This window comes from Triplophysa rosa, unplaced genomic scaffold (assembly GCF_024868665.1).
Source record: "Triplophysa rosa unplaced genomic scaffold, Trosa_1v2 scaffold39_ERROPOS3857510, whole genome shotgun sequence".
Lineage (NCBI taxonomy): Eukaryota > Metazoa > Chordata > Actinopteri > Cypriniformes > Nemacheilidae > Triplophysa > Triplophysa rosa.
Genome location: NW_026634398.1, coordinates 38,647 through 54,782, shown reverse-complemented (window position 1 = coordinate 54,782; position 16,136 = coordinate 38,647). Strand labels below are relative to the sequence as shown.

Here is a 16,136-nt window from a genome sequence, read left to right as displayed (position 1 = left end):
GTAAAATTGTGAGAACAAGGCTGCTCGTCATTTATTCTTTGAGACTAAATAAATTGTACAACATATTGATCATTATTGTCTGACTCAAACAGTCTTGCATTCATTCACATATAATAAAAATAAATCACATGATTGTTACGCACTAGCACAACCAAGCAGCACTGCGTGATTTCAAACAGGTTTCCCAATCACACTGTTAACTTACGCCATTGGTTGTGACACACAGTGACATGTCATGACAATAAAACAAACAAATGTTTTGAAAACCCCACAGAGTAACATTGTTTACCACTTTAGGAAGTCAACGTAAGATTTAGTGTTAGTCTTTGACACTGCTTAGAGCCGGCTGTGACATGTGTAAAGAAGGAAACTACACGCTGGTAATAGTTGAAATACTTATGAATTTATTAACATAATAATAACAACAAGTAAATGAATCAACAGGTAAAATAACTAAGAACAAAGGAACACAAGCCACCCTACAAGCCTTGGAACTAAACAAACATGAAGCCAATGGCACCCCGGAAGCATAGTAACTCCATAAGTACCCAGAGCAGCGAATGGAGGCTGCTTAAGAGAGTGCCGGCCTCAGCCTCATCCAGGTGTAACCACTCTTGACAATTATGTCATCAATAGAGGCTTCCTGCAAAACAAAACAAACCAGACCAAAGACGAACCAAAACAAATACGTAACATCCTCCCCCATAGAAAAAAACGATTTTTAGGTATCCATTTATGGAACCCAAAATATCTTTATTCCCAAATCACATATAACTCCTACTGATAGAACCCACCATGTAAGTTTTCAGGTTCATTAGTCCCCAGCAACCTCGAGCCCAGTAGATGCGGTTTAAGAGACCAAAATAACACAGTTAGATAAAATCAAGGTAAGGAAGAGGTTCTAGACAGCGTATCTGCCACTACATTGTCAGTTCCTTTTATGTGGCGGATGTCAAGGGCATATGACTGAAGAAATAAACACCAACGAGTCAATCTTTGATTAGGGGACGGCAAAGAATGCAAATAAGTAAGTGTATTATGATCGGTGTACACAATCAATGGAGCCAACACCGAACCAACGTACACCTCGAAATGCTGTAAAGCCCTTATTAGGGCTTAAGCCTCTTTCTCTACTATGGAGTAATTCAACTGATATGAAGAGAAATTCTTTGAGAAGTAGCTAACAGAGCGATTAATAACCTCATCATCAGGCTTTAGCAAAACTACACCAGCTCCCACATTACTAGAATTCACACACAAGCTAAATACATGATCAAAACGTGGAGCTGCTAGCACAGGGCAGACGTAAGTCAGGATTTCACAGCTTTGAAAGCCTCCTGACAGGCAGAAGTCCAAACAAAAACAGCTTTTGTCTGGAGCAAATCGGTAAGTGGAGCTACCACAGGAGCAAAATTCTGACAGAAACTCCGATAGTACCCAACCAAACCCAAAAACCGCATCAACCCCTTCTTAGTGGTCGGCGGAGGAAAACAATCGATTGCCTCAACCTTGGCACGGACTGGCCACACACACCCTGCCCCACCACATTGCCAAGATATGTCACGGTGGCTTTGGCAAACTCACATTTGGATAAGTTAACAGTCAGCCCTGCCTCTTTAAAACGTGTGAACAAATCTGAAATGTAACACAAATGTTGCTCCCAGGAGTCACTAAAGACTACAACGTCATCCAGATAGACTGCAAATCCCTTCTATCCAGCAACAACTCTATTCATAAGTTGCTGGAAAGTTGCAGGGGCATTTTGAAGACCAAAACTCATCACGTTGTAGGAAAATATTCCCTCTGACGTAATAAATGAAGAGATTTCTTGTCCTCATGGGGTCAACGGGACTTGCCAATAACCTTTAAGCAGATCAAATTTGCTCACAAATTTAGCAGAGCCAACTTGGTCAACACAATCTTCCATACGAGGAAGTGGGAAAGAGTCTGGCTTAGTCACTTGATTTATTTTTCGATAATCCGTGCAAAATCGGAAACTTCCATCTCATTTATTAACAAGCAAACAAGGCGACGTCCAACTAGAGAATGACGGCCAAGCAATATCATTTGCTAGCATATACTGAACTTCTTTGTTCAAGTATTGTCGCTTAATCGGAGGTACACGATAAAACCGCTGGCGAATAGGCTCAGCGTCACCAATGCCAATGTCATGCTCAATCCAATGGGTGCGTGTAGGCACATCCCCAAACAAAGAAGAGTATCTATCCATAAGAGCCATCAAATCAGCACGTTTACCATCTGATAGATGAGACAACCTCACCCTCAAATTTTTAAGAAACTCAGAATTTTTAAGACGACCCAACAATACAGAATCATCAGGGGATCGAACACCTTCATTCTCCCCTACTGATGACGTTAATTCAGCTACTAGCTAGACAGCATAAGCCACGGCAAACCCTCTTCCCAATCACCTTGCAACTTGGTACAGTATGCACGAAGTAAGGATTTAAGCGTCTGATGAAAAAATAAGCACTAGCTCGATTGTGCTTAATGTTCAACAGTCGTAGCACCTGAGAAAACAAATGAGAGGTAAAGTTTGAACCTCGGTCATTCTGTACAGTCTTAGGAATGCCAACGATAGCAATAAACTGAGTCAAAGCCTTCACTACGGACTTAGCAGTAATGGTGCGAAGAGGATAAGCACCAGGATAACGAGTTGTTGCACACATAACTGTAAGTAGGTAAGTACAACCAGACTTTGACCTAGGCAATGGACCAACACAATCAATTATTAGATGCTCAAACGGAGCACTGACAATAGGGATAGGGAACAATGGTGCAGGCTTAATTTTCTGGTTAGGCTTGCCTGTTAACTGGAAAGTGTGACATGTCTTAATATACCTAGAGATATCTTTTTCAATTTTGGCCAAAAGAAGTAGCGTAAAATCCGGTCATAGGTCTTCTTGACCCCCAAATGGCCAACAATCTCATCATGAGAAGTCTGCAAAACAATAGAACGATATTTTACTGGAACCACCACTTGCATGATAGGGTCCCCAGCAAAATCTTTGCCATGAGGAATCAATTTTCTCACCAGCATCCCATCCTGTAAGAAATAACCATGAGCAACATTTCGAATTTCATTTTCGGACAAAACACTCTCAAACAATTTCTGAGGAGTAGAATCAAGTTTCTAATCCTTGAACCTTGAAAACCTTAAAATCAGACTTGGAAACAGAAAAATCGTTAGGTAAGGTAAATGTTGGTTTAACCACAGCATCCTCAGGAGACAACCTGGACTGTGGAGAATTCATAGATCAAGTCACAGCACAAGCCTTAAACACTTCTGGAAACATCTTGGCACTCTGATCAGAACCTGAAAAAGGAGATGTAGGTACCACAGGAGGTAAAACCAAATCGGGCCAAACCATTCCCCTGCCAAATTATTTCCCAAAATCATGTCTACTCCTTCTACTGGCAATAACGGACGCACTCCAATCACAACTTCACCATTTACAAGATCAGAAGTCAGCTTAATCTTATTCAGAGGAACAGATAACACTTCTAATCCGATTCATTAGAACCAGTGTAACTCGTTGAAGAAAAGGGCAACACGTTTTTCAAGATAAAAGACTGCTCCAGTGTCTCTTAAAATTGTCACACTGACTTTAGTGTCACTACCAGCAACTGACACAGAGCCATGGGTGATAAAAGGTGCAAAAGTTCCATCTTTCAGGGAATCCCCCTAGTAGGAATTATCTCACCAGTTTTGTTAACAGAATTAATTACTGGTGTAGCCGAAGCAAATGGTTTAATATGTGAAGTATTTCCTCCCTTTTACCCTTAGCTTTAAGCACTGGGCACTCACTCTTCCAGTGGCCTTTTCCACGTCAGTAGTTACAAGTTGAACCTGAACTGCTAGGCATACGATTATTTTTGCCGTCAAAATTTTCTCCAATTTTACGAAAATCAAAATAGTTGCTCTTATGCGTCAAGACATAATCATCAGCTAATTCCGCAGCTTCAGCCGCGTTACCAGCCTTCTGCTCAGTTATATATGTTGCAATTCGAGAAGGAATAGAGTTTTTAAACTGCTCCAACACCATCAAGTTAGACAACTCTTCAAAGGTAGAAACCTCAGCCGCCATACACCAATGATTAAACGCTGTAGTAAGCTCTCTGGCAAATTCAACATGTGCCTCATTAGACCCCTTAGACAATGTTCTAAACTTTTGTCGATACGCTTCAGGTAACAGTTCATATGCCTTCAATACAGCCGTTTTAACCTCAGCGTAATTTTCACAGTCCGAGACGGAAAGAGCAGAATACACTTCTTGAGCTCTACCTGCAAAAATACATGGTACAAAACAATACAAAACAAACCAGACCAAAGAGAAACCAAAACAAATACGTAACAACATCAAACTGGGAAACAAGAATGTACTGTATTTGAAGTCAAACATGAAGCACATATTTAGCCAACTACACATTGAAGCAAATGATAATACATATAACGCACAATAAAGGAAATATTGATCAAAACTGGCATTACGGCGATTTAGTTATTAAGTCTTCTGTCTACGCAAAACACCACATTTTAGTCTGATAAAGTTTCTTCATTTTGAGGAGAATAAAGACCACTCTTGTTACTGTTGGAGACAGCATGTGAGGCCATAAACAAGGAACTTTTACACAGATTACATCATGAAATCACCGTTAACTCTCCTCTTACCCGAAGGCCTGCCAGGGAGAGAAAAACTGGGTGGACCAGGAACAGGGAAAAGCCTTTACAATCTCACAAATAAGCATTTGAAACTTCTAGGTTCCTGAAGCAGCAGGGCAGAGTAAATTACAAGGCCAAACTACTTGACCTGCTTTATTGCATAAAATGCAAGAAGTCATTAACTTCTTTTAATCTCAGTTAACATTATTTTAACTTTGCCTTGGTACTGTTGGCGCCCGTGGTCCAGTGGACTGTCCACCTACATGTTGTGCAGCAGTACTTTGGGCGACCCGAGTTTGATTCCCAACTTGTGGTCTTTTCTCTGCTCCTATTTTATATACTATATATATATATAGAATACATATTATAATTGTTTTTTTAACCTTAAAGCTATAGGTAAAAAAAACTATGCCTTGATATTCACTGTTACCCATTATCTTCCTTGCTATCATCTACACTGCCAGTCATATATGCTCACCGGGAGACTGCATTTATTTATTCATTTATTTATTAGATATTATTTATTAGAATGATCTTGCTTGGTCTATAAACACCATGCACTGTGCTGTGCTTTACCTTTTTGTGTTTTTCTTATTTGCTCCTGTGAAGCTGCTTTGGAACAATGCACATTGTGAAAAGCGCTATATAAATAAAATTGAATTGAATATACTGTATTTCAATGTACTAGCTCTGCTCCAAAATATATCTAGCAGGGGTGGGATTATTTGGTACCTCACGATTTGATTCAAATCAAGCATAACAAAGTGACTCAATGCTTCATGTTAACCAGCAGTCACTTCCACAATACGCTAAAATCCTGGGCCCGTATTCACAAAACATCTTAAAGGGGGCGTTCTTTTGCTGTTTTTGAGGCTTTGATTATGTTTGTTGGGTGTTTAACAATGGATGTTCATGTTTCTAGTTTCAAAAAACGCTTTATATTTCACAAGTCTATTGTTCACCGCTGTCCCTCTTCTAACAAAACGACTGGATTTTTTCCGGTTTATATAAAGTCCCTCCTTCCGAAACGCTCTGATTAGTAGAGCTGACCCAGTCTGTCATGATTGGTTCCCCGCTTAGAGCGTGTCTCTGAAGATGTCCCACCCATACCATATCAGCGAGCTTCCGCTTCTCAGGCTGTTGTGATTGGTCGGTGACCCTCTCAGCAGGGGCGGACTGACCAGTAGGACATTCTGTCAAAGTCCAGAACGGCTGTCCCACCGACGGCCTATGGCCGTGACCAGTGGCAGACTTGTGGACTTATTATAAACGCGAATGCACACAATGCGAAGGCATTAGCGAGTCGGACACGTATGCATGTAACGCAGGGCTAGTCAACTGGCGGCCCGTCAATCATCTTTACCTGGCCCGCCTTAACATTTCAAATAAGTGGAGAGACTTTAAGAACGGTGTGCTTTAAATGCACGTCCTCCTGAGAAGCCACATCTTTAAAAGTCCAAAACGCTGCTACATTCAATACGAAAGTAATTCCTGCGGCTCATAATGATTTACGTCTTACAAAGCAATTTGATCGGTCAGTCCAAGAAACTTAATGTTATTTACAATGTTATAATCAGCAATGCATTGCACAGTCAAAGGCAATCGGTTTGCGCACGCAATAGGTCGCGTTCTAAATGTGTTTCGCGTCCTTGAAAGTAGGCTAACTGTAGGAAGGGTACACCACGTGAACGGTTGTCTCAGATAAGGGGGAAACGGTGTTGTTTTTATTACTGCATTCATTATGTATAACGGCTATATTTACGAAAAACAGCTGTTCATCTCCCCAGAACTCGCACTATACAAAGGATCTGCCCTACAAGTGCGTGGGGCACATGAATGCGATTGGAATTCACCCGGAGATGTGAAAATAGCGTTCAGTTTCTTGCACAGATCAATTGACTCGCTTTCTAAGAAGCAAATTTAATGTCACAAGGGGCAGGGATTACTTTTGTGTTGAAAGTATTTGCATTTTTTACTTTTATTGATTTAACTTTAACTCAACCAAATATCTTCATAAATATCTTCTTGAAAAAACAATGCCACCCACATCTTGGATGTACTGGAGGACTGTGGGTGAGTAAATTAGTAGAACTTGAGGGAATATTGTAGCGCTCCAGATAAATAGAAAAGTAGATTCCTTGTTCTGCAGGTGCATAAAGCCAGTAGAATAATTGAAAATAGACAGGAGAATGACTAGACGCACACTGACCAACTCCAGACTAAAAAAAGTCTATAAGGACATGTTGTTTGTATTATTAATATTTTTTATTTTGTGAATTGCATTGTGCAAAAAGTGCAAGTGCATAAAATCAGACACACGAGCAAACGTTTCAGCACATGACTATCTTCAGTGCTCACATAACAGACAACATTCAGCCTTTTTAAATAGGTCAGCAAACGACAGTCAGCTGAATTCAATTGACACAGGTGAACCTTAATTGTTACAAGTTCAATTCCAAAGAGGTCTAATCAGCAAAGTATAACCAACATCAAAATACAAAGAATGGTCAAACAAATACAACAGACAACGAAGAAAGTATTATCTGCAAAAGCATATATAAATAAATGAATGAATATTAATATATAGATACATGAAAGAAAGAAAACTGCAAATGCAAAGCAAGAGAGTTCTAATTCTTCATTCATACCCTCAGGGAACAAAGAATTAAGTTCAAAATCCAGAAAGCCTCCCTTTGTAACAACTTTTTTGTCTCTATCTCCACCTCTTCTATGAGGTGGAATCCTCTCGATGCCCAGGAACTTCATGTCACTCAAAGAATGATTAGCAGACTTAAAGTGACGAGAAATTGGTGATGTATCATCCTGTCTCTTCGTGGCACTGGTGTGTTCAATCATTCTTGTGCGTAATGCACGTGTGGTTTTGCCAACATATAGTTGTGAACATTGACAGATGATGATGTAAATCACATGTGTACTCTTGCAAGTGATCAATTGTCTGATATTATAAGTTTTAGAAGTACTTTTGAGTAAATTAGTAGCAATTTTTGGGTAAAGTAATGCATTAAGGAAGATAAAATACAATTAAAAAAACAATATCCTTTTTATTTAATATCATGAAAAGGCACAAATACTGGATGCAATATTTGTGTGCATGTTTTAATACATGGCCTATAAGTAACAGCAAAATAACTGTATAAAAGGAAGAAAACACAATAAATAACAGAAATACAAAGTAACTGAACCGAATTTGCATCCCAGTCTGCCCATGCCTCTCAGTGCATGTGTATTCATAAACTTTGGCTTTGAGCAATAAACAGTTGGCATCATAAAAAATGGCGTCAACTTCACTTTATCAGTTAAAAACATGCGAATCGATCGAAGTGTAACGGGGGTCTGCTAGTGCATGGGCAAATGTCAGTCTTTGTTAGAGATAGCGATTTTTTCCTACTATGGCGAGGGAAATGACGCCGGACCGATTGGGTCACACCGGTTATATTAATTAACACTAATAACAGAAGCGTTAGTTTTGCCTTTTTATATTGGACCTAAGTTGAATAATAAAACAAGCAGATTGACCAGGAGACATTTGCAAGCAGGACTTCAAAGGACGTTTCATAGAAGTGTTTAAGAGGTATGCGCACACACACACAATATCAGTGTATTACACAGAACAGCTTTCACAGCCGATGTTAAAGTCATGGAAGCTGTTATTTGACCGTTGGTTATCTTAGAATGTGTGTAGCTGAATTTTTATTACCAGCTGTTGGACTGTGATGAAAGTGAAAGTAGTTTAGCGCATAGCTCAGTCAAATGTTTACAATCTCTGATAACCAAACACTACTCCAGCGGCTCTTCTTCTTCTTCTCTAAGGAAGGCCTTGCCCCCTTTTTGGCGTATTGCTTTGGGCGGAGGTTTTTTAAAAAACGGGGAATAGTGATAAAATTTACCCGGGAAGTAGAGGGCTGCAGTCCGATTCCAGCCGTTCTCTGTAGTCCTTGAAAAGCGAATTCAGGGCTGCATTCAGCCCCGACAAAACGTTGCAAAACGTTTTTTAAACGGAAATGGTGGTGCGGTTGAACACCCTGTTGTGAAGACGCAAGAGTTGAACTATTGCAGCTGAGAAGGCCATTCTTTGTGTTCTTTTTGAAGAATTTTCGGAGCCTGATGAAATCGGTATAAATACGTGTTGAATACTGCAAAATACATATCTTCTAATATCTGCAATTGTTGCGTTTACCGAGCTGCAGCGGACACATTTAAACGACTTTACTTGGACCCATTGTGCGAGCTGTCTCTTTAATACCGCGTGGCTTATATACATGTTGCTGCTGATTGGGCTGACATTCTTGACACACCCACCAAACAAGAGAAAACGTATCTCAAACCCTGTTGCACACCTTTGCAAACCGTTTGTCATGGCTCTGCTTCATTTAGTCATGTCTTTCTTGGTCCTGTAGCAGAGCCATGACAAAGCCTTTGGTTATGTGTGGAGAGAAACATATTATTGTCCTTTTGACAATAATATATGTTCTTTCCAGTGTCTCGTCATTGGCCCCGCCCCTCTCGTTTCCTGTATTGTTTCCCGGCCGTGTCTGATTACCCTCACCTGCCCTGTGTCATTACCCTTCATTTGTCTTCCCTATTTAATGCCCTCTTGTTTCATTGTCCTGTGCTCTTGCGTTGTGTATGCATGTATACCATGTACCTCGTTCGTGTGCTCCTTGTCTCGTAAGTCCAGCCTTGTGTTTTGACGTTTGGTCGTGTTAGTTCTTGCTATTTTGGTCCTGCTGTTTTTGCCCCCTCGTGGGAAGTACTTTTGTTTCTGTTTTTATATTTAGTTCGGTCTTCGTTACCCTATTGTGGGTTTTTTGTTTTGTGTTTATTTGTTATTAATAAATATCTGCGTTTAACCCCTTCACCACCGTCTGCCTGCATTTGGGTTCTTTCCTGCTTTCCGTGACACCGTTTCCAGGAAACGTGTCGTTCAACCTGGAAACCATAGCAAAACGTTTCGTACCGGTTTGAGCTTGAACATGCCCGTTAAAGACAATATCTCGCTTGGCATTGGACTTTGAGCTTTATCATTTTGCAGGTATTGTTTATGCTCTAACAACATTACACACTAACTAAAGTTTGAAAATTGGCATCACAGTGAATGACCACTTTAAGGCTAAAAGTAGCTCCTAACTTGCTGATTTAGGAGAAACTCTTAAAATTAATGGGGTGTCTGTCCTATTTTAGGACTCCTAAATTTTTTTGCTAAGACTATTTTTCATTTTAGCAATAAAAATAGCTCCTAAAGCTGTGAGACATTAGGGGTAGTGAAGAGGACTCCTAAGTCACTAAGACCAACTCGGAACAATCCTAAAATGGCTGTAACACTGGCAGTGTACCTTGAAACGTTTTAGAAAGATTTCATGACAATGAGCTTTACCATAAAGACTACTAATATCTGCTAACTGTTCATGAGGCAGGCAAAATGCTTACAATTAGCTGAACATATACTTTATATGAACATATAGTTTTTTGTAAAATATAACTCTTTTTAATTATTAAAAAAAAGATCATGTTGTTTATTGTGCTATCATGTTTATTGTGTTGTATTGTATTTGTTAGGTGTATTTTTTAAATTATTGTTACTTAATAAAAAACAAACAGTTTGATTAATATTAATTGGAATGCACAATAAAAACTTGAATTTTGAAAAAAATGGAGTTATCTGTTTTTGTAAATGAACTCTTCACTTGTTGAATTAGTAACTTAGTGTATATTTTATCATTTTAATTTGAATACGGCAATAATTATATATTCAAATATTTTATGTGAATATGACTACATTTTGATTTTAAGATCTTAATTTGAATATGTCAGCATGAGACCTCATTCTATAATATTTCTATGATTAAACGACTGACAGAGACCCATCTTCTATCAGCAGGTCACTGTGGTCATAGTCAGCAAACTAGCTGACATCAGCCATAGCAACAAGGTCAACCCCGCCCTTTTTCTTAGCTTAACATTTCTTTCTGTTCCTCAGTAAAAGTTGCTCTCAGCAGCGTTGTGAATAGGTTTTAAGTGGAAAGTCTTAATTAAAAACTTTTACTGCTGTTTAGGAGAGCTCTTAGTGTTAAGATAAAATGTTTAGTGAATACGGGCCATGATTTATAACAGTGACATCATCTGACAAAATAATTTCCTATGCTGTGATTTTGGCAACTTAATTTGTCTCATGTAGAGTTAAAGATGGAGTATATTCACGTTCATTTGTCTAAACAGTCAGTATAGTTTTGGGAATGGATGTAGCCTTATTTTGGTATTCTCTTCCTCTCTGCTCTATTGCACTTGATGCGCGTGTGAGGTAAGCACTCTCTAACTGTCCAGATGCTGCACCACTCTCACAGTTGACTTCTGTCTTTTTTGTTTCCATAACAGCACATTAATATATTAACTAACATTTTAAAGAATCTAATCATGATTCATATGGGAACAGATTTTTTCATCACCCCTACAAATCAATAGCTTTAAAGGGGTCATATATCGTGAATACGTGTTTTTCTGTGTCTTTCGTGTGTCATAAGTTGCCCATGCATGTACTAGACAGAAAAATTTAAGTGTCGGACTCGGAACAAAATATGCATTGTATGTAAAAGCAAATGCTCACCCAGACCTGCCTGAAACGCCTCGTGTAACCACACCCCCACAAATCTACATCAGTTGGTTTTATGATTTGACCAAGACCGCCCAAATGTATACGCAAGTAAGGTGGGTGTACCTGTCAGTAGAATTGCTTTAGAACCTAATGTTCAAAATATGGTAGGAGGCATTACATTTCTGTCACACGCTTGCAGTATTCGACCAATCACTACGCACTGGTTAACTGGCCAATCATAGCACACCTCGCTTTTCAGAGCGATGAGCTTTGTAAAAAATCTGTGTTTCACCTGTAAAATTGCGTTTTTCCATCTTAATAATATATCTAAACTACGTCATATGCTGTCAATGTAAGATGCAGAGAAGTTAATGCATGCATTCATGATGCTCTCACTGTGCGTGCATGTTTGTGTGCGTGCGTGTCTGTGTGTGTGCGTACGTGCACGTCCGTGTGTCTGCGCATCCGTGTGTGTGTCTATGTCTATGTGTGTTAGTATGTGTGCATATTGTGTGTGTGGAGTGTTTTGTATGTGGTGTTTTACAGGTACAACTTTAATTGTTTTGCTTATAGTCAATATGTCTTGTGTACAGATGCTTTGTAACAATGAAAATTGTAAAAAGTGCTATATAAATGAAGTTGAGTTGAGGTATGTGGAAAATACAGCGTTTTTGAACCTCAAATCGTGTGTACACATTGCATTACATCTAAAACAAATGATAATTACATTTAAATTTATGCATTTGGCAGACGCTTTTTGTGATAACTCGGGAGGAACAAGAGCTTCGGAGACTCAAATGCGGGTAAAGAAGGTTTATTTGCACACAATAGTCCACACAGATCACCGGAATCACCAGCTACAGGTACCTCGTGAGCCCGTGGGGAGAGGACTCGACCCAGCGGTACTCACGGTAAGAACAGTAATAGAATCCGGACAGGAAACCTTGACTCTACCGGACGCTCAGCGGGGAGGGGCCTCGACCCGCTGGCAGAATCCGAACGACTGTGGTGATCCCTTGTGAGGAGATGCCGGGAGGTGATGAGAGCGGAGGTCCGAGACGCCAGAGAACACTGAGGGGTACAGGGGAGAAGAGAGTAGCCAAGAGCAAAAAACACTGGAGCAGTACAGAAACAATAAACACGACTAGGAGGTCACTAAGACAAAGACAAGATAAACTTAACAAGACTGTGGCAGTCAGAGCTGGCATTAAACACGCAACGGTCTGACAAAGAACTGAAGAACAGAAGGAAATATAAAGGGAAGGAGATCAAAACCCAAACTAGAAACAGGAGGGGAGAGAACGAAGACAAAGAGCAAACCAGGTGAGAGTCATCAGGGAAACGAGGCAGGAGAGAAAAGAGATAAAACACTGATTAGTACCAGTGAGAAGACCTAACCGATAACGAGGAGACAACAGGGTAACGAGGGGGCGGAGTTACACCAAACTTAAAGGGAAAAGCACATGGCAGGCTGTAACCCATACCATGTGCTCAACAAGAGACAAAACATTGACATAAAGGGAAAAGCACATGGCAGGCTGTAACCCATACCATGTGCTCAACAAGAGACAAAACATTGACATGAAGATAAAAGCACATGGCAGGCTGTAACCCATACCATGTGCTCAAAAAGAGACAAAACATTGACATGAGTGAAAACAAAGACACACTAGACAGGAACCCTGACAGCTTTTATCCAAAGCGACTTACATTGCATTATCCTATACATTTTGTTTCTGTATGTGTATGTGCAATCCCCTGGGATCGAACCCACGACCTTGGCGTTGTTAGCGCCCTGCTCTTACCACTGAGCATTAATAATGCAATTAAAACATTAATCTGCAAAATACAGCATAAACAAAACAGAAGTTTAAAGGCAACCAAAGATTTAATTGGTAGTTACAAAGCAATATCAGGACAATTCGTAACTAGGCGGGGTTTATTCATATGAATTCATACAATCATTCAAAAGTGCAAACTGTTTTCCCACCTCTGAAAGACTGGGCCTTCATTATTGTTACTTAATGAAGTAACTCTTTTCTAATATTTGTATGTTTTTCATACAAATTAGCATGCACAGTATAGCACTAGAAGCATTAGCATTCTAAGAAGGGTAGACTTTTTTCACACCCTGGCTGTGCTGATGTTTGTGGAAAATCGCCATCAGAGGTGTCGGTTTTTCTCAGAAACGTTTAAAAGCAGCGTCACAGTTTTCCAGTTCATCTCCGACAGCTCAAGCAGCACGCTGACCCACATCTGAACTGAACCAAAGAATGTGTCTGTTTAAGCATTAATGAGTCTACACAAGATCAGTCTGGACTCGCACACACAAAACCAGTTTTTGGGTTTAAGAAATTGATCAAATGAGAATATACTGAGAGAATTTACAATTTTAATCAAACTCACCAGTATATAGCGCAAGCATTAGCATACATTACATATTACACAAAACTTGACCAATCCATCATGGAAAACATGTCACTGACTCCACTTGAGATTTTTATTTAGGAATGAGCTAAAGGAATGAGCTAAATAACTTTGTATAATACTAAAGTAATTTGGTATAATAACAGGGCTTGAATCATTTCCTTTCTGCCCCTCCTATTCGATTGATCTTTCCATCATTACCCACATGTTTCCTCCTCTGAACAGCACATGGCTGAAGTTCAAACCTCAAAGTGTCCTGCAGATTGCACAACAACAACAAAAACACACACACACTGAGTCTGAGATCTCAGAACTGTAAACAAAGAATATGAACAAGCACGCTAAAGGTCTGGAATGGATTTCTAGTGTTGTGTCCAAGTCCAAGTTGTGTCCAAGTTTAGAGATGTCTAAGAAGTGTCTAAATAAAAGCTCCTCCATGCATTATTTTATTAGTATCCCAAGCGTAATTTATCGCACAGATCATAATGTAAAAAATCTTCAAAGTCTGGAGTGAAGTAGATTTTTGCACTAAATAAAGTAACAATCTGCTAGTTTAAGTTGCCAGGTTGCATCTGATATAAAACCAATGGCTAATCCAGTGATCTTAATTTGAGACAGGACTCGATGTTTGTCTAAACAATGGCCAGTTTAAAATTAGTTTCAAAACAGTCAATTACATTTGTAATTATGTTAGAAGCCCACAATTCAAATTAAAAACACTCAAGCAAATATGTACTTGGATATCTGTACATTAAAAAATTGCATTCTAGTTGTCCCTGCAGACATGTAGCATTAGGGAATGTTATGTAAGGGATAATGCACAGGCAGCCGGTTGTGATCGCAGAAATGAGCCCCCTGAAGGGGCTTATTTCACGATAACAGCCAGCTGCTTGTACATTATCCCACTTATTACACGGCTACTTGCCACATGAGAAAAAAACTGGACATAAAATGTGAATTTGAAATATTTTATTAGCTCATTTTTACCGAATGCAGACCTTCCGCGAGGAAAAGCCGTTTACTTTCGGTTTTAAAGTAAGAAACGATGTTCAAACGTCACGAACAGGCAAATTGGTTTAATCATTTGTAAATATAATGTCATATGTTATTAAAAGACATATTTATAATTAACTTTTGTGTAATATTAAACTGCCCCTCTCAAAATGATTTGCAGCATCCGGGTTACAGGGTGTTACCCTGTTTTGAGGGGTTGTTCTTTGAAAAGAACAACCCTTGGAATGTCGCAACTGGCCAATCAGAATCAAGCATTCAAATGAGCCGTGTAATAAGGGGTAAAAACAGTATCAAAACCTGCCACAAAGAGGAATTTAAAAAGAAGGATAATTGACCCTTCAGCGGGTGTCTGATCATTTTGTACATAAAGAATTGAATTACTAAAGTAACTACAAACAAGCATTAAGACACAGGTTGCACATGTTCATCAAGTTGAAACGCCTCATCCGGAGACATGCCGCGTGGTGCAAAACACATGAAATGTCTTATTGCATAACATTAGAGCACAATGCAGCACACTAAAAGTGTGTTTTTTGAGACTTACGGTTGGCAGAGTTTGACCAGGTCTTGGTCAGTGGTTCCTGGATGCAAGGCACGAATGTAAAGGTTAGTTTTGCTCAGCTGTTCACCGCCTCCCACACTACCTGTGCTGCTGCTGGTGTTGGGACTGGGCGGTGCCATTTGGTGTGTGGAGGACACATAGGCCTGCTGTAGAACAAACAAACAACACTTTCACTATGAGACAAACTTGGTACATCAAATTCAAATCTATTTAGGTGAAACTATTTTTAAATATCGGTCTTTGTGCAGATATTCCTTCAGAAGCACAACCAAACATAAGCTAGTTGTTAGGATCTGTTCTGTGTTTCCCTGTATTTTGGACTTTTAGGTTACTTCCTGTTTGCGTCTGTGGTCTCGACCAAGTCCAGATATATATACAGTATATATATTTTCTCCTTCAAAACAAAACATTGATAGAGCATGCTTCTTGTGATCCGAAAACTGTTGCCGACTCTCGACTCAAGAACGAGAGCCACATGTTCATAAGTTCTCTCTTCACACAGCAGTTCAGATCTGTGTGTGCTTTTGGTGTAACTAAATAACTCCGGTATATTGGTTCAAGTCCCCGGGACTGTCATGCATGCCAGAAAGTGAAGAACTGAATTAATTTGTGGGTAATATTAAGTGTTTACGGGAGACGCCAAACACGAACAATTCAGGTGAACTGGTTCGACAGGTTCACTTAAAATAAAGAACCGGTTCAAATGAACGATTCGTCGGCGGCGTGAACTGAACAGCATCAATCATTCATCAGGCACGATGTCAGCGAGCAGCGGCATAATAACATTGGTTTTACAAACCATAAAGAATTTATCGACAGTGCGCTTAAAAGGAAACTTT

At 39.6% G+C, this 16,136-nt stretch overlaps 1 protein-coding gene across 1 annotated transcript in view; it reads right to left on the bottom strand.

Annotated features, from left to right (window-relative positions):
- LOC130550687 (RNA-binding motif, single-stranded-interacting protein 2-like) overlaps positions 1–15,439 on the bottom strand; it is a 29,695-nt gene extending 14,256 nt beyond the window's left edge. Inside the window, exons 1-2 of the mRNA XM_057328187.1 lie at positions 15,280–15,439; positions 12,249–12,365 (exon numbers count right to left, since the gene is read on the bottom strand). Coding sequence (XP_057184170.1) covers positions 12,249–12,365; positions 15,280–15,416 — 254 coding nt within the window. The 5' untranslated portion in view covers positions 15,417–15,439. The remainder of the gene's footprint in view (positions 1–12,248; positions 12,366–15,279) is intronic.
- Positions 15,440–16,136: the final 697 nt, after the last annotated feature.